Source organism: Oryctolagus cuniculus, chromosome 9, assembly GCF_964237555.1.
Source record: "Oryctolagus cuniculus chromosome 9, mOryCun1.1, whole genome shotgun sequence".
In the NCBI taxonomy this organism is placed as follows: domain Eukaryota; kingdom Metazoa; phylum Chordata; class Mammalia; order Lagomorpha; family Leporidae; genus Oryctolagus; species Oryctolagus cuniculus.
The window spans coordinates 124,527,520-124,545,820 of record NC_091440.1 but is presented as its reverse complement, the minus strand read 5'-3'; the positions used below and the strand labels follow the sequence as shown (position 1 = coordinate 124,545,820).

The window sequence follows — 18,301 nt, the reverse complement described above, 5'->3', positions numbered from 1 at the left end:
CTGTTGTTTCCCCAGGGTGTGCCTTGTGCAGGAAACCTAGATCAGAAGCAGAGTGTCACTAGGACTTGAACCAGGCACGTCTGATATGTGATTCAGATGTCCCAAGACTTAACTGCTGTGCCAAACCCTTGCCCCACAACTTTATCTTAAATATCTCCTGTGGCATAGTAGGTTAAGCATCTGCCTGCTGTGCTGGCATCCCATATGGGCGCTGGTTCCTGTCTTGGCTGCTCCTCTTCCAATCCAGCTCTCTGCTAATAGCTGGCAAAGCTGTAGAAGAAGGCCCAAATGCTTGGGCATTTGCACTCACATGGGAGACCAGGAAGAAACTACTGGCTCCTGGCTTCAGATCAGCCCAGCTCCAGCCTTTGTGGCCATTAGGGGAGTGAATCAATGGATGGAAGACTTCTGTCTCTCTCACTCCCTCTCTCTCTCTCTCCCTCTAACTTTGCCTCTCAAATAAACAAGTCTTTAAAAAAATCTTCTAATATTTCTATTTTCATAGTATACAAGTAATGTAATACTACATTCATTTCAGTAGTGAAAATCTGACACAGGTAAACAAAAATTTCTTTTGAAACTTTACGTTAATTTGTCCCTCTTGTATCTACTGAGTGTCCAACTGGACAAGGAACAATGCTAAGTTCAGGGGACAGACCATGGATAGAAGACCACTCCTATGCTGGAAGGACTCTGTCCAGGGCAAAGCCATCAAGTGGACTGCAGAGTGCCCCACAGTGTCAGACTACAACAGACCTTCAGGCAGAGTGTTAAGGGGCATACCCTCCGCGAGTTTCAAATGGAGTATCTGTTTCCCCCTAAACTTAGTCTCTTGCCTCTTAACCAAAGTTGGGATTCCTATAACCCAATTCATAGAAGTCTTTAAATTTGACCTTGAAGTTTCTCCTCCAAAATAAAAAGACAGCAGGTCCATAATAACAGTAACAGTCTTAATAACCCACCTTAGTAATAAATCTTCCGTCACCTGAAACTAAACTCACCTTCTGAAGCCTGACAGCTACAAGGAAATAATGATGCTTCTCCAGTGTCCCTACACCCCCTAGAATAAAGAAACATCACCTATTAATTTTTTAAAAATTAAGTAATTTATTTAAGCCAAAATTATTGCTAAGCCAAATATGAAAACATTATAGATGAATAACAGGATATTAAAAGATGCAAAGATAGTTAATATTCCAAAGTAAAATATGTACGTCATTCATGTTGGTAAAAAATACAAGAAAATAATATGATCATTTAGACTAAATCGTAACAAGTATTTCATAAAATTCAGCATCCAGCCATAAAAAAGAAACTATTCACAGAATAGTAGACTTTTTTTCTCCTATTGTGAAGGAAACTGTTAAAGTAACTACATGAAGCTCTGTATTTGTCAATTTGTGGCCCTTTTTTTTTTTTTTTTTTTTTTTTTGACAGGCAGAGTGGATAGTGAGAGAGAGAGAGACAGAGAGAAAGATCTTCCTTTTGCTGTTGGTTCACCCTCCAATGGCCGCCACAGGTGGTGCGCTGCGGCCGGTGCACTGTGCTGATTCGAAAGCAGGAGCCAGGTGCTTCTCCTTGTCTCCCATGCAGGTGCAGGGCCCAAGCACTTGGGCCATCCTCCACTGCACTCCCGGGCCACAGCAGAGAGCTGGCCTGGAAGAGGGGCAACCGGGACAGAATCCGGCGCCCTGACTGGAACTAGAACCTGGTATGCCGGCGCCGCGGCTCAATAGGCTAATCCTCCACCTAGCGGCGCCGGCACACCGGGTTCTAGTCCCCATTTATGTTTTATATATGAGAGTACTTCACCTAGTTCATGCAACAACAGAATTAACAAAGAAGTGTAAAAACTTGAAAGCCAAGCATTATTTTTTTATGACACACATTTTCCACAAACTCTCTAAAGACCCTTAATACACATCTGGTTAGTATCAGTCCTTAGAGATGAGAGCATTGACACGCTAAGTAGCAGGGTGTTTGCCAAGTGCCTCGTGCCCTAGAAAACGCACAATCTCATTCTAACAAACTCTCAGGTTGGGTGCTAGGGACTAGAAGGCTAGGATCATTTGGATGGAGGACAGGGAATCCTGGGAGTAATAAACTTTTCTGTATCTTGTTTTTGTTTTACAAAATATTGTAGGTAAGTAAACAGAATTGGGTTGATGAAACCTTCAGAGAGAAGCTTATCGTTACAGTACAAGGTAGAACAGGGCCGTGCTAGCACTCTGCGCCAATGTGGAGCGGTGGTCCTTCCTTCAGGCTGAGCAGCTACAGTGCAGGGTGTACCAGGCAACCCTGGCGCTGGATTCCTGGCCCTCTCTGGCTAAGCACCTCTGTGTGGCCACACTGCACACTCTGTACCCCCAAACACAGAGCATTTCCACGCACAAAGGACAGTGGGGACAAGATGATTTCTTGCAGTGACATGGAGTGAAAAGCCAAATCCACACTGTCTACTGGAAAGGCAGGAACAGGCCACAGAGGGTAGGCAGAGAGCTTTTACTGTCACCTACACACAATCAGATGGAGTGCATTACAAAAGGGAGAACTTTTAGCTTAATTCAGAGAACTAACGTCAAGGAACAGTGAATGAGAGACTCGAAACACAGTCGGCCCTCTGTATTTATGAGCTCTACACCCATGGTGTCAACCTCCTGGGCGTCAAAAGTATCTGGAAAAAGAGAATTGTGCCTGTGTTGGCCCCATCCAGACTCTTGCTATCACTCCCTAGAGGAAACCGGGTACCAACTACCTGCACAGCATCCACACTGCGTGGCCCATTACAAGTAATCTGGACAAGACTGAGAGTACTGGGGGGGAGGGGGTGAGCACAGGCCACAGCAGTCACTGCAGTGTTTCACATGAGGGACAGAAGCACCCACAAACTTCTGGCACCTACACTGGACCCCGGAATCAATCTCCGCCTAGGATACAGAGGGACGACTGTATACAACTCAGAGCAAACATGGGCAAACAGGACTGATAAAGCTTCATAAACATAAAGGTCTTAACAGCACAAAAAATTACTTACAAAACTAAAGTGTTGACAGACACGATATACTCCAGTTCTTTGGTCCAAGGATTTGTGAAACTAAACCACTGGCTTTTTAAAGTTACAAAAGAGCCGTCTTTCCCTCTGAATTTGTATGGATCTGTGAATATTTTCTCCTTACTCTGCAGAACTTCATAAGAAAACAGACCGATCAGCACAATGGCCCACCACTGTGAAAACCCAGGCCCTGAGGGTTACCCCAAGGAAGTACCTCATCACCCAGGCTCCCTACCGGCTCTGTGCTCATCACCCAGGCTCCCTACCTGCTCTGTGCTTGTCCGTCAAATCACCGTGGTCATCTTGGTGAAAATACTCATAGCAGGAAGTTCCCAGTAGTTCCTGAGGCAGATATCCTAACACTGCTGTCACCCTGGGTTTAAAATGGAAAATAAGCTTCAGAGTCCGTTAGGGCATTCCCTTCCCAAAGGTCAGTGGGTCCCTGCAGGCTCAGGAGAGAAGACAAGTGGCCAAGGTGGGGAGTAACCAGGAATGCCACTGTGCTGCCCTGAAGGCCTTTGCGACTCTAGCCTCAGACCAGAGCTGCGAAAAGAATAGGTGCTGGCATGAGGCTACCCACCCGACACCAGGGCACACACTCCCACCCCCCACCAGTAAAGTGGGCTGCAGACGGCACCCAGCATATGCTGAGGGAAAAGCTTGTGGGAAATGGCTTATAAGCAGTCTTCAAAAAGTTCACGGATAACACATACTATGAAAAAAACTATACATGGATTTTGAAACTTTTTTTGTACCAAAATGTAAGTTTTTTTTTTTTAACTTTTATTTAATGAATATAAATTTCCAAAGTACGATTTATGGATTACAATGGCTTCCCCCCCATACCGTCCCTCCCACCCACTAACCTCCCCTTTCCCACTCCCTCTCCCCTTCCATTCACATCAAGATTCATTTGAAATTATCTTATTATACAGAAGATCAGCTTAGTATACATTAAGTAAGGATTTCAACAGTTTGCTCCCACACAGAAACATAAAGTGAAAAATAATAGATGATTTTTTTTTAAATGATGATGAAATCAGATCAGACCTATTGTCATGTTTAATCCCAGTGAGAGTCAAGTTGGGAGTTGATAATTTCTTTTTTTTTTTTTTTTTTTTTTTTTTTTTTTTTACAGAGGATCAGTTTAGTATACATTAAGTAAAGATTTCAACAGTGTCAATTGGTAAAGTCAACAACAGGAGTCACTGTGCACTTACTCCTCATGTAGGATCTCTGTCCTTAATGTGCTGTGTATTGAGATTTAATGCTATAACGAGTACCCAAACAATATATTTCACTTTGTGTTTCTATGTGGGTGCAAAATGTAAGTTTTTTGAAAAATCTGAGAGGCACAGAGACAGACACACACACAGAGCACACGCCTCTGCTGGTTCACTCCGTAAGTGCTGCTAACAGTTGAGACTGGGCCAGGCTGAAGTTAGCAGCCAGGAAATCCATCCAGGCCTGCCATGTGGGTGACAGGGACCAAGTACGTGAGCCGTCACCTGCTGGCTCCCTGGCTGCACATTACCAGGAAGCTGGAATCAGAAGCAGAGCCAAGCCTTGAAAACAGGCACTCTGATGTGGGATGAGGGAGTTTTAACAAGCATCTTAGCCAGTAGTAACTAATACGCTTATCTTTGAATTTCATTTGCATGCAGTTTTTGAAATATACTCATATTATTCCAAGTTTATATTTGTTTTTATTTTATTTGACCGGACGATGTCGGAGGCAACCATGTTTTTATTTTATTTGAAAGGCAGATTTACAGAGAGAGAAGGAGAGAGAGAAAGGGAGGCAGAGATCTTCCACCCACTTGCTCACTCCCCAAAATGGGCACAAAAGCTGGGGCTGGGCCAGGCTAAAGCCGAGAGCCTGGAACTCTGACATCAGTGGCAGAGATCCGAGCACCTTGGCCATGTTTTGCTGCTTTTCCCAGGCCCACTAGCAGGGAGCTGCACTGAAAGTCAAGCAGCCAGGACTTGACCTGCTGACCGTCTGAGACGCTGGTGCTGTGGGTGGTGGCTTAACCTGCTCTGTCACATGCCAGACCCCACAAGTTTACACCGTGCCTTGAACAAATTTGTTGACATATTCATATCCTTATTTTACTTAATTTCCTGTTCTGAAGTAGAAAATAATAACAACAAAACAAAACAAAACTGTTGTGCTACAAGAGGACATATTAACAGCCCCAGATAACCCACTGAACGCTAAGCATTAGGACAGGGAAACACTTACCTCTGGTCTACGTAGACAAATTTCCCATTCATTGCAAAGCGGGTTACAAACTCAGTTGGTCTCACTTTAACCCCTGCACTGCTCTGTGGGACAGCACATGGATGCAATCTTCCAACAGCAACCAGGCAGGTGAAATGGCTTCTGTGTTCCTTGGGGTCCCTCTCCTCTTCCATTCCAGAGATGTCTGGGGGCCAGGTTCTCAAGTAACCCGTGCAGTGGATGGTGCAGAATCTTCTATGATCTGGTTTGAAAATGTTTAAAAAGGACATTTGGATTACTCTGAAGAAATTCTTAAATTTCTTACTCTGACAATTACAATTGTTATAACTGTGTTATGAAATGTTCTTTATGAAAAAGTAGGAAGGGGAAATAATATACTGCACTAAGAGGAAACCACTGCTGTTGTTTATTTAATGACTTTATTCTTCATGGCTTGTTTTTTTGGGGGGAACTAAACTATACACATGACATCAAAAAGCTAACAAATTGCTGTAATTTAGGATTAACTAGGTCCATAGCTTAATCTACTTCCCAATCAGCTTTTTGAACAACAGTAATTGATATCTTAGAAAAAGTTAAAACTGGTGCCCTCCTGAAGCACTGCTTAGCTTTCTAACTTTCTGACACAATGGAACTCAGAGTCCACCGCTTACAAAGGACATCACAGTCACTGTGCACTCGAGCGAGCGGAACTCTCTTAAGCTAGCACACACAGTGGTGAATAGATATGTCTAGTATAATCTATTCAATATAACATTTCTATCACAAGAGATGGCAGAATCACTTTGGAAAACATTTAGAGATACTTGTAATACAATACAAAGACAAAATTTTGATGAAAAACATCACTTTTCAGAGAAATCCCAAGCAATTAACTCAGGAAAAAGTTTGTCAAGCAGATCCAACCAGATTTAAAAAATCTGGAAATAATCCATAAAGTCAACAATCAGGAGCTACCTAAGCAAACGATGAAGTACAATGCGGGGATAACAGCGGGCAACATGCGGACTATGGCACCACACACACGAGACTGGAACACTGAAAGCAGGACCATAAAATGGCTCCTATAAATGATTTAAGGGTGAGCGCTTGGCACCATGGTTAACAAACTACCTGGGACACCCGTCCCATATCCGAGTGCCTGGGTCTGAATCCCAGCTCTGGTCTTGATCCCAGCTGACTGCTAATGCACAGCCTGGGAGGCAATGATGATGGCTCTAGTACTTGGGTCATCGCCACCATGTGGAGACCTAGACTGAGTTTCTGGCTCCTGGCCTTGACCCGGTGCAGCCCAGGATTTTGCCAGCATCTAAGGATTGAACCAGTAGATAGGAGATTTCTCTCTGTCTCTGCCTTTGGAACAAATAACACATAAAAATTTAAGAATTTTTAATTGATTTAAAAGTTTTTTGTGATTAGATTTAGAAAAACCCAGAGTATTACTTTAAATTGCTACTATCTGGTAAGACGGTTACCACAATAAAGCTTTAAAATAAATAAAATAAACTTTTGTAAGAAATTGAAGGTAATATGGACTCTCCTTTAAGATAGTAGCTAATAACATGAAAGGTTTATAGATCATTTTCTTTCTCATGCTGCTCTCAAGCACTTTCACTGTGTGACTCATTGCATCTCTTCCATGTCCCTGTGAGCTGCTCTCCTGTTAGCCCCACTGTCTCAGGACTCAGCGTCCACTCCAAGGTGAGAGTCCAGGGTGGAGCTGGGGTTTAGGTTACGATGGGCTGGCCTGAGGCTCACTCAGAAACACAACCACTGAGCCACTCAGTGACAGTGGGTGCTCCTCCACAGAAAGTGTTCAGATGAGAGTGGCCTGGAGACCGAAGGGGCACATGGGACAGAGCCACTGCCAACAGAGACGCAGCTGAAGCAGAGGCTGCCGTGGGGGAAGCGCTGGAGAATGAAGCAGGGGACAGACTGGGGTCTTGGAAGCCACGCGGAGGACCTCGTGTCCAGAACTCTGAAATTAAGTTTGCAGTTTGCATAAAAAGGGCAACTGTCCAGTCTCTCTTCCTTTACATTTAAACGTATCTGATGTATCACAGTAAAAGTGAAGAAAACACCTTTACTCCCCACAGGCTTCACCAGTACAGGGAATGGGATCACATGGGCTACTCAACACAGGAAAAAAAAAAAAAAACAACTGCAGGCAAAATCCGACCACTGCACCTGCCGGATGTGTGGCTCACATAGTTGAGCACGTTACAAACTCCTTTCTGGGGCAGACACACAGCCTGGCAATTAAGATGCCAACTAGGTCGGGGCCAGAATTGTGGCACAGCAGGTGACGCTGCCACTTGTGATGCCGGCATCCCACATGGGTGCTGGCTTGAGTCCTGGCTGCTCCACTTCCCATCAGGCTCCCTGCTAACCATCTAGAAAAAGCAGCAGCAGATGGCCCACGTCCTTGAGCCTGTGCTACCCTCTGTGTGGGAGACCAGGAAGAAGCTCCTGGCTCCTGACTTTGGCCTGGCCCAGCCCTGGCCATTGTGCTCATTTGGAGAGCAAACCAGTAGATGGAAGATATTTATCTGTCACTCTTTCAAATAAATAAATCTGTAAAAAAAAAAAAAAAAAAAAAAGATGCCAGCTGGGAGCTGGGCTGGCCGCATCCCACACTGGAGTACCTGGGTTCCAGTCCTGGCTCCAAAACTGACCCCAGCTTCCTGCCAGCACACAACCCGGAGACAGCAGGTGATGGCTCAAGCACTTAGGTCCCTACCCAGGAAGACCTGAGTTGAGTTTCTGGGTCCCAGTCAGCCCCAGCTGAGTTCACAGGGCGTGAATCAGCAGATGGTAGATCTCTGTGTGCCCATCTCTCAATAAAACAAATCATTCTTAAAAATATATGATTAAAAAACTCCCTTTGGAAACGATATTTGGCTCTAACTGCAGGCATCTGTGTAGTCTCACTTGATGTGGGAGTGAGCACCTGCACTTGGGCAGAAAAAGCACGTTCTTCCCACAAGAGCCAGCTCCCCTGCAGGGCGTCTGTGGCAGAATTCACCTGGATGGGGCTCTTTCACTAATAATCTCTGGCATGCAGCAAGCTACTCTAGGAAGTGGCAGAGTAGGAAGAAAGCAAACTGTGAGGCCAGTCCCAATTCTCCTAATGCCTACAGGACTCTAGAAAAACTGCAGAACCCTTTGAAGCTTTGGGGTCCTCATTTGCACGACAGTGATGCTTTGCAAGTAACTGCTGGGTGTGCTAACACAGTTATGCAAGTGCTTTCCATACAGCAGATTCTTAGTAATCACTCATTCTCTTCCTGCTCTCTTCCATTTCTCCTTCTCTTCTTTTTGATCCACGAATAACTGAGTGCTCACTAGGGACTAGGCCTGCTGAGGCATGGAGAATTAACCACACTCTTTGAAGACGCTGCTACTGCACCTGCTGTATCACTCCACTCAGGCAGCCTGAATGAGGCGGGGAGTCCAAGATCAAGGGGTCGTGTCTGGCAGCCTTGCTTTCCCCGAGTTACTCTGGCCTCGTCTCTATAAGTGCACATCCCTGCTGTCTCCTCATTTTCCTATAAAGACACTGTTCCTATTGGGTTAGGCTCTGCCCTTAGGAACTCACTGAACTTCAATGACCTCCTTAAAGGAGCTACCTATAAATACACTCACACTGGAGGTGTCAACTTCTACAGGTCAATGTGGAGGGACCACTATCCAGTATTTAACAGCCATTTTCCATGGATTAACAGGAACCTAAGGGAGCACTACTGTTAATCTGAGACCTAAGAAAAACCCTATAGGGTGGGTACTTGTGGTGTAAGCAGTTAAGTCCCCACTTGCATGCCTCCATCCATACTGGAGTACCTGGGATCCAGTCATTGATATCTGGCTTCTGATTCCTACTAATGCATCCTGGGAGGCAGCAGGTGATGGTTCAAGTGCTTGGGTCCCTGCCACCCATGTGGTAGACCTGGATGGAGTTCCTGGCTCCTGGCTTTGGCCTGGACAGTCCTGGCTTTCGAGAGCATTTAGGGAGTGAACCAGCAGATGGAAGATATCTCTATCTGTGTCTCTCCTTCTCCCTCACTGTCACTCTGTTTTTCAAGGAGATGAAAATACATAAAAAAGCAAGCAAACATTAAAAGAAGAGGGAAACCCCCCTTGCATCCAGAACCTTATTTATCAGCACAGCTGCAGTGGGGCAGAACTTGGTGAGAGAACCTGGAGTATCAGAGGAACTCAACAACATTTTCGTTCCTTTACAGCACAGCAACATGAAATAACTTGGACTGGCCACTTGCCAATCCTGAAACATCCACATTTTCCCAGTAAGATGATTATTTATCTCAAGGCAAATAAATCTTTCCTGCCTCTTCTATATATCCCTAAATCTTATAATAATAAAAAGATCCTTTAAGCCAGCACTGTGGCACAGCCAGTCACACCGCCATCTGTGACACTGGCATCCCACACTGGAGCAGGAGCGCCAGTTCAAGTCCCAGCTCCTTTGCTTCTGATCCAGCTCCCTGCTACGCGCCTGGGAAAGCAGCAGAGGATGGTCCAAGTGCTTGAGTCAAAGCCACCCTTGTAGAAGACCAGGATGGAGCTCCTGTCTCCTGGTGTTGACCTGGCCCAGCCTTGGTTGTCATAGAACACTTGGGGAGTCAACCAGTGGAGGGACGGTCTTTCTTTTTCTCTCCGTCTTTCTCTATCACTCTGCCTTTCAAATAAACAAATAAATCATTTTCTTTAGTTAAGGTATTTTTACATACAATTTAAATTTTATTTATTTTTTTTAAAGATTTATTTTATTTGAAAGTCAGAGCCACACAGAGAGAGGAGAGACAGAGAGAGAAAGAGAGAGAGAAAGAGAGAGAGAGAAAGAGAAAGAGGTCTTCCACCCGATGGTCCATTCCCCAACTGGCCGCAATGGCCAGAGCTGCACTGATCCGAAGCCAGGAGCCAGGAGCTTCTTCTGGGTCTCCCATGTGGGTGCAGGGACCCAAGGACTTGGGCCATCTTCCATTGCTTTCCCAGGCCACAGCAGAGAGCCGGATCAGAAGTGGAGCAGCTAAGTCTCGAAACAGCACCCATATGGGATGCCGGCGCTTCAGGCCAGGGCATTAACCTGCTGCTTCACAGTGCTGTCCCCAAGGGGATTCCTTTTTTTTTAACCTGTGATTATACATATGCATTTTGGCTTAAAATTCAATATTTACAAAACTGCTTCAAAACACTACTGCAGCCCTGTGTGTCCCACTGAGGACACCTCCCATTTTCCTTTGCGACAAATTCCAAGCACAGACACAGGTGCAGCGTTTGGCCTGGCATCAAGCCGCACGTTAATATTCCACATCGCACCGCCACCAGAGCACTGGCTCCCCTGCCTGTCTCCCCCTGAGTCCTTTGCACTTGGGACAGGAAGGACTCAACATAACTGCTGATCAACCAGTACGTGGTTTAACTGGAGTCTTCCATGTCAGATGGTGATCTCAGATACTAGACGTGGCTGTTTCAGCCGTTTGGGGAGTGAACCAGCTGGTGGTTTCTCTCCCTCCATCACTCTGCCTCTATTTTCAGGCGGCACTTTCAGTGGCTGTCCAGCACTAGCCTGTGTTGGAGTCACCTGAAAGAATTTTTCAAAACATAACAGTTCAGGGATGGGGCCTGCGAATGTGTATTTCTAACAAATTCCTGATGGCTGCTGCAGCTGATGATCCAGAGAACCCAGCTGAGAACCACTGCTTCTGATTCTCCCCTCAGACACCGGATTCTCCGGAAGCCAAAGCAGGAGAGACTGAGGCAGGGGCTCTGGGGGAGGGGATGCTCTAAGAGGGTGCCCTGGACTGGGATGCTTCAGCCTGGCCACTATGGCCACTTGGGGAGTGAACAAGTGGGTACAGGAACTCTGCCTCTCCCTCTCTCTCTCTGATACTCTGCCTTTCAAGCACATAAACACATAAATAAATAAATCTTTCAAAAAAGAACACTGAAGATGACGGCTACATGATTAGACCTATGAGAGCATTAGAAAAAAAAGATTCCAACCGAAACTTCTATATAAATTGACTCTTAGAACTCCAACTATCCTTTTAAATCACAGAAAAGCTAATTTCATATTGAAATCTGCATAAGGAATCCTATATTTCATGGCTTAATATGCTCTTAGGCAAAAATGTCATGAGACATTTCCCAATCTGCAATGTGTTCATTTTTCTCTCTTAATAGTAGAATCATTACCTTAGTATCTTTGTCAAATGTAACCTCAAGTTCAGATGACAAGAGAATCTCATTACGTGAAAGAAGACTTTGATGTTAAGTTTAATAGAACCTAGAGGGGCCGGCACTGTGGACTAAGCCTCCGCCTGCAGTGGTGGCATTCCCATATGTGCACGGGTTCAGGTCCTGGCTGCTCCTCTTTTGACCCAGCTCTCTGCTATGGCCTGGGAAAGCAGTGGAAGACAGCTCAAGTGTTTTGGTCCCCGCGCCCGCATGGGAGACCCAGAAGAAGCTCCTGGAATCAGACGGGCCAGCTCCGGCCATTGTGGCCATTTCGAAAGTGAAACAGCAGATGGAAGCTCTCTCTGACTCTCCCTCTTTCTCTCTAACTCAACTTTTCAAACAAGTAAGTAAATCTAAAAAAAAAAAAAAAAAGACCTAGCTTTTTAAATTTAAAAATAATGGCATTTCACAGCAGAAATTGCACTCTGTCTCTTGGCATCTTTTCTTACTTGGTAGGCCCCAAACTATCATTTCAAAAACACCATGGGAATCTCAGGCAATAAAGAAAACATGCCTGACGCATTCAAAAGGTTATGAGGGGCCGTTCTAGAGGGTTCTGGTTAAAAACAAATCTTATTTTCTTCCTGCTTTTGGTCTCACTTACGTGCCTTGACCATCTATTTAACTTTTTTGTATACAAAATATTTAGGACAGTAATTTTGCATCCATGCTTTGAACCACCGCACGTTTCAACATGGCACTACCTTTCCTCTTGGGCTTGGGCACAGGGTCGTGTTCCTCTTTGATGGCGCACTTATAGCTCCTCATCCGACAGAAGAAAGATCGCCGGGAGCCCGAACACACACGCGTCCTTCTGGTGTGGAAGCTTCGGGGACCTCGAAGACCAGCTTCACAGCAGAAGACACCAAGAAAGGTGGGAAAAGTATATTTTTAAGGTTATTTCCTAAGGTTTTCCAATCATCTATTAAGCTTTTTTTAATAAACAGAAAAAAAATGGCTGTTTAAAGCGATGACTCCACACTGAATACCAAGGGAGGCACTTGTCAAACAATTACATTTTGATGTAATTTACTTTTCCTCAGAGGGAGGATAATATGCTTGACTGAATAATGAAAAAAATTTAAATGTCCATTATAATGGCACAGAACATGTTCTTTCTGTTATAAATAATTATTTGGCACTAACTACTTTCAGAAAAGACAGAAACTTATACTTCCCAAGTACACAAGCTTTTTTATACTGAACAACGGTCTCAGCACGCAGCTAAATAATGGAAATGCCAGCAAGTTTTTAATCTAAAATGATACTTGCTTGTAAAGATTTGAGATGAAGCAATCAGTGTCTCTAAACAAAGCATGTTCATACAAATAAATACTTGTGTGACTATGTGAATACCGAAATTCTCTATGTATTTTTAAATGCTGAGACTGATAAATGTCAAGTTCACTAAACATTCTCTCTTTCATAAAACCTTAACTAACTGTTTGAAAAACAGCACACAGGTGTACCTGCAGGTGGTAATATGTACGTAAAACGGCAAATATGCTGAAATGAGCAATTACTTTTGGCATCGATCAGCTTGTCCCTTGGTGAAACATCTGGAGAAGAAAGTTGTTCCTTTACTTTGGCGACATCTTTTGGATGTAAGAAGTCAAATAAGCTCTGTCCAGTCAAAGTAGCCTGCAATAAGGCAGATGTTCGTTAAAAACCAGTACCAGCATTTTCCTACTTCTCCTCACACAAACATACAGTATCTTTTCTTGGTGGAAGGTTAAACTCAAGGAAACACCCACCACGCTGTGTGACCTGAACTTTGTGTAAGAAGGGGGGTGTGTGTGATTCTTGTCGACAGAAAAACCACCTGCACAAGGAACCACACACGTAGATTTGAACAACCGCACACAACTGCTTGCTGGTATCTGGTTAAATCCTGTTACTCTCAGCACGCCCAAATCATGTGTCACTTGGTCATCATTTTGACTTTAAACTTTTCTACCCTTGGTAAAGGGAAAGAGATTACATTCCAGCATAATATGGAAGGCACCAACAGCTGTGAGCTTACAATAGGAAGAGACTGACCAACTATTATAAAAGACTCTGCTGCTACTGGAAACTGACACGCAACAGAGCTACCTCTGCCTGCCCCACACCTCCCAGCGTGCAGCACACTCCTAGATCTGTGCCTCTGCTTCTGTGGTCCCATCACCTGGAAGTCATTTCTCCTCCAGCAACCCAATTCGCCTGCCCCTCTAGCTGGCTGCCTTCTACTCCTGAGCCTCACTCTTCTCCCTCTCCCAGCTCATCTGACAGACGGAATCCCTGACCACACTGACCACTCCTCTCCTGAACTCTCGAACTAGGTGAGGAGACAATTCCTACAGAAGACAGAACAGACCGGCGCCACGGCTCACTAGGCTAATCCTCCGCCTTGCGGCACCGGCACACCGGGTTCTAGTCCCGGTCGGGGCGCCAGATTCTGTCCCGGTTGCCCCTCTTCCAGGCCAGCTCTCTGCTATGGCCAGGGAGTGCAGTGGAGGATGGCCCAAGTGCTTGGGCCCTGCACCCCATGGGAGACCAGGAGAAGCACCTGGCTCCTGCCTTCGGATCAGCGCGGTGCGCCGGCCGCAGCGCGCCAGCAGTGGCAGCCATTGGAGGGTGAACCAATGGCAAAGAAAGACCTTTCTCTCTGTCTCTCTATCTCTCACTATGCACTCTGCCTGTCAAAAAAAAAAAAAAAAAAGACAGAACAAAGGGACCAGCTGATCACAGAAGCAGCCTCAGTTGTGTGCCACTTAGACATCTCATACAGAAAAAGAAAAATAATCTAGTCATCCGATTTAGATATCAGTACTGTAAGTCTACGTTCAGAGCTTTCTACTTTACAGCAAACCAGGTTAATGAATCTAAAAAGCTGGAGACAATATAATGATAGAAATCCAAATATCCTCCTGAGTGGCCATGAGACTTTATGGAGCCCTAAAATACAGTCAGTGGCCCCATGGGACTGGATGTCATGTCACTAGTTTGGAATGCAAGTGTGACCCTGAAGTGTCAGTTACCTGTGTATGTGTGCATGTGTGTCTGTGTGTTCTATGTCTCCCACCAGGATGTGGAACCATCAGGTCTTGCACCATGTTAGTGTCTGCAGCTACAACCAGCTGCGTGAGCCACTGGTACTCAAGTCTTCTGTGCACTGGTTCACAACACCACTCCTTCTGTTTAACTTGTTATCTACGATGGCTGCAACTAACGAGAGTTGATCAAGAACCAAGCTGTGTTCATCTGATTTCTTCTGCATATATATTCACACTGGTGGATGAGTTTCAGCATGATACACTCTGAGCAGTGAGGACAGTGCTCACTAACGAGGAAGTAACAATAAGCTACTTAAATAAAAAATGTATTTCAGCGTTTCATGCTATAGATTGTACCAAAAGTTACAGTACAAGGCATGTAACTTAAACAATAATGTGGTATCGTGGAGGGACTAAGAAGGGTGACTGAACTTTGCAGACACTCTATTTAGCCTTTACAACTCGAGAGACACGTGGCAGCATCACTTCCATGTCATACCAGGAAGAAGCTGAGGGTCAGCACCATCAACTAACGTGCTGACAGGTGGGAAGTGAACATAATGTCAACAAGAAAATCCCATTCTCTTGGCACACATCTTTCAATCTCTCTTGGGAGTTTCTAACTTGGCCAAACCCAATCCCATGTCCACTGGAAAGAAAGGATTTGGAAAACAAGGTTCAACATATGTATCTGTTCAAAATCGTAAAACATTGTGTGGAGGGCCGCCATTGGATGCTGGTTCAAGTCCCAGCTGCTCCACTTCCAATCTAGCTCCCTACCAATGCACCTGGGAAAGCAGCAGAGGATGGCCCAAGTGCGTGGGCTCCTGCCACTCATGTTGGAGACCTGGATGAAGTTCCAGGCTCCTGATTTCAACTTGGCCCAGCCCCTCCACTGCAGCCATTTGGGGAGAGAACCTGAGGATGGAAGAACACTCTCTTTGTCTCTCCCTCTCTCGCTGAAACTCTTTCAAATAAATAAAATAAAATAAATCTTTTTTTTTTAAGTTTTAGCATTTATTTAGTGAGAGAAATACACAGAAAAGTGAAGGCTTTATTCAAGGGAAACTGGAGTTTAGAAGTATGAACTGAGTCCATACCAGGCAGAGAACAGGCTGGGAACCACGTGGGAAAAATCCACAGGGCAGAATCACATGGCAATGTGTGCCGTTAGGAGTAGCCACAGGTAGTGTACTACGTGGACAGGAAAGCAAAGGTGTGTGCGTGTGCGGGGAGGAGGGTGTGTGTGCAGAAGGCCACCCACCCAGAGGTGCAGGACAAAGTGAAAGTTCAGGATGCTCCACACCTTTATCTGCTTCCAAAATGGAAGTGGATATACAGTGGGCATATACAGGTAAGATCAAGTGATGGCATGAGATCATGCAGGGGTGGAGGGCATGGTTTCCCAGCTCATGAACCTAGTTAATTTAATCATCTTTCAAATAAATAGAATAAAATAAATCTTAAAAAAAAAAAAAACATTGTGTGGGAAATACTTTCAGCTTTAGATACCTGATCGTAATTGAGTATTTTGGAGACCGATTTAGAAACGAAAAGAATTTTTCCTCTTTCACATCCAACCACAAATAGGAAGCCTTCTGCAGTCTAGGATTTAAGAAAATAAAAGTGTTTCAAAATATCTTCTGTTACACACACACACACACACACACACACACTGATTTGGAGGATATTACGGCAAGAAAGCTAAGAGTGGTCACAGACCTAGTAAAACCATCTTAAAAAATCTTGCTAAGATCTAAAACAATTCATTTAAAAAATATTAAAGTGAAACTCTGTCTAAACTCATGTTTGTTTTTGCACTGAAAGTTCAGCCATGGACTAGCTAGCTGAGACATTTCTTAATATAAAAACTGCCTTTGGGACAGGTGAATGGAACCAGTGGTTAAGACGCTACTTGGGAACAAAGTATCCCACGTCATAGTGCCCAGGTTCCAGTACCAGCACCACTTCCAACTCTAGCTCCCTGCTAATGTGCACCCTGGGAGGCGGTAGGCCATGGTTCACATACTGGGGTCCCTGCCACCCAGGTGAGAGCCACAGATGGAAGTCCTGGCTCCTGACTTCAGCCTGGCCCAGTCCTGGCTATTATGGCCATTCGAGAACTCTCTGTCTTTGTTTCTCTTCCTCTGTTTCTCTCTCATTGCCTTTCAAATAAACGAAAAAAAGGTTCTTAAAATTATCTTTACCAAATTCTATCATATTGCAAAAGCAGACTCTGTAAAGACACAAAAACTCATCAATAGTGACGGCTTGCGGGTGTGCTGGGGAGGAGGGGTGGTGCTGACTGGGACAAGGAAGGGCTCAGCATATTCCACTGCACAGCTTTTTATGCTTTTTGAAAAATGATGAGCTACTGCTCATTCAAAACCAAGTTTAACAAACCTCACATATGATCCACTTCTGTGAGGCGTCCCCAGCCAAGCCCATGACTCAACCTTTAAGAAAGTGACTGTGGGTGGATGTGGAGGAGGAATGTGGCGCCCCCACCTGACCTGCTGGAAACAGACATGAGGTGACCTGGGCAGACCTGGTCTACGGGGGCAGAACCACAACCACACAAAGTTGTGACGGTAAAAAACAAAAAGCCCTAATCAATGCCTGCAGAGACGCTTTGAGGGCATGCCAAATACTCCTTTGTCTTGAAAAATCACGTTATTTCCAAAGAATACCTTAAAATTCTTCTCAGGAACACTGTATCGCAATTGAGCTGCTCAACAAACAGAACGGCTTTCTAAAAAAAGTAAAATTAAAAGAAAAATGGACAAAAATAAGAGGGGCTTTAAAAAAAAGTTCACTGAAAATGAAAGTAAAAGTTAAGTTTATCTGGGGACAAAAATTTGAAACCTATGCATGATATTTTCATAATATACATTTTCTAAGATTTTTTTCAGACTCTGTATGTATATATAAAGAATCTTTGTATTTAATCAGACCATGGCTAAACTTCCGTAGTCAGAGCACAAGATCAATATCTTAGCACTTGCTGGGTGCAGGGTAAGTCAATTAATTACATGGTCATATTTTCCCTGTCAAGTAAACCTCCACAGTCGTGACTCTGAAAACTCAGAAATACGAAGGATGAGGACAAAATGCCCACTCCCCATCCATTCATCTTCAGGGGCAGGAACCTGAAGGACATGGGGCAGACTGGGCAGGCAGCTGTGAAGGAGTAGAGACGGTGGGAGAGTTTGCACAGTCCGAGAGCCGCGCGTCAGGCACTGGAAGGGACCAGCACCGAAACAAGCTGCGCTCGGTATTTTGCACAGCGTCTCTGTTTTCATTAGCCCCAACTAATGGCTAGTTCTGTATCTCAGATTTCTTTATTGAAGGAAATACAGTGCAATATAGAGCCCTGTGTGTTTCTCAAAAGAAACTACAGAAATTCTGCCTTTTGTTCAAATAAAAATGAAAGGGCAGATGCAGCTCATACAAAAATATCTCATTACTTACCTGAAGGATTAAATGTCTGAGTTCACTGTCCTGAATAAATGAAGGCCTATAATTACCGTCGACATAAGAATTTGTCAAGCCTAAAAACAAACAAATCGAAAAGTTACAGAAAACAGAGAGGGAGATGACGTTAGCGCTCAGTGCACATTAGTGACGCTGCTGCACCACTGCTGTGACGGTGATGGTGACGATGGTGGCAATAATGAGGGAGGAGGTGGTGTCTCCTCTTCACGCTCCCTA

At 44.7% G+C, this 18,301-nt stretch overlaps 1 protein-coding gene across 17 annotated transcripts in view; it reads right to left on the bottom strand.

Moving 5' to 3' along the window:
• BMAL2 (basic helix-loop-helix ARNT like 2) overlaps positions 1-18,301 on the bottom strand; it is a 70,009-nt gene that overhangs the window by 16,795 nt on the left and 34,913 nt on the right. For 11 of the 17 annotated variants that reach the window (XR_011379036.1, XR_011379037.1, XM_070049544.1 and 8 more), the window contains 8 exons: positions 18,062-18,141; positions 16,103-16,195; positions 13,025-13,196; positions 12,260-12,403; positions 5,298-5,538; positions 3,319-3,425; positions 3,035-3,185; positions 1,002-1,060 (listed from right to left, as the gene is read on the bottom strand). Coding sequence is in view for 15 of the 17 variants with exons in the window: in XM_070049544.1 (XP_069905645.1) it covers positions 1,002-1,060; positions 3,035-3,185; positions 3,319-3,425; positions 5,298-5,538; positions 12,260-12,403; positions 13,025-13,196; positions 16,103-16,195; positions 18,062-18,141 (1,047 nt within the window). In the remaining 2 variants the exon portion in view is untranslated. The remainder of the gene's footprint in view (positions 1-1,001; positions 1,061-3,034; positions 3,186-3,318; positions 3,426-5,297; positions 5,539-12,259; positions 12,404-13,024; positions 13,197-16,102; positions 16,196-18,061; positions 18,142-18,301) is intronic. The other 6 variants (XM_070049542.1, XM_070049546.1, XM_070049549.1 and 3 more) reach the window with 3 other exon arrangements.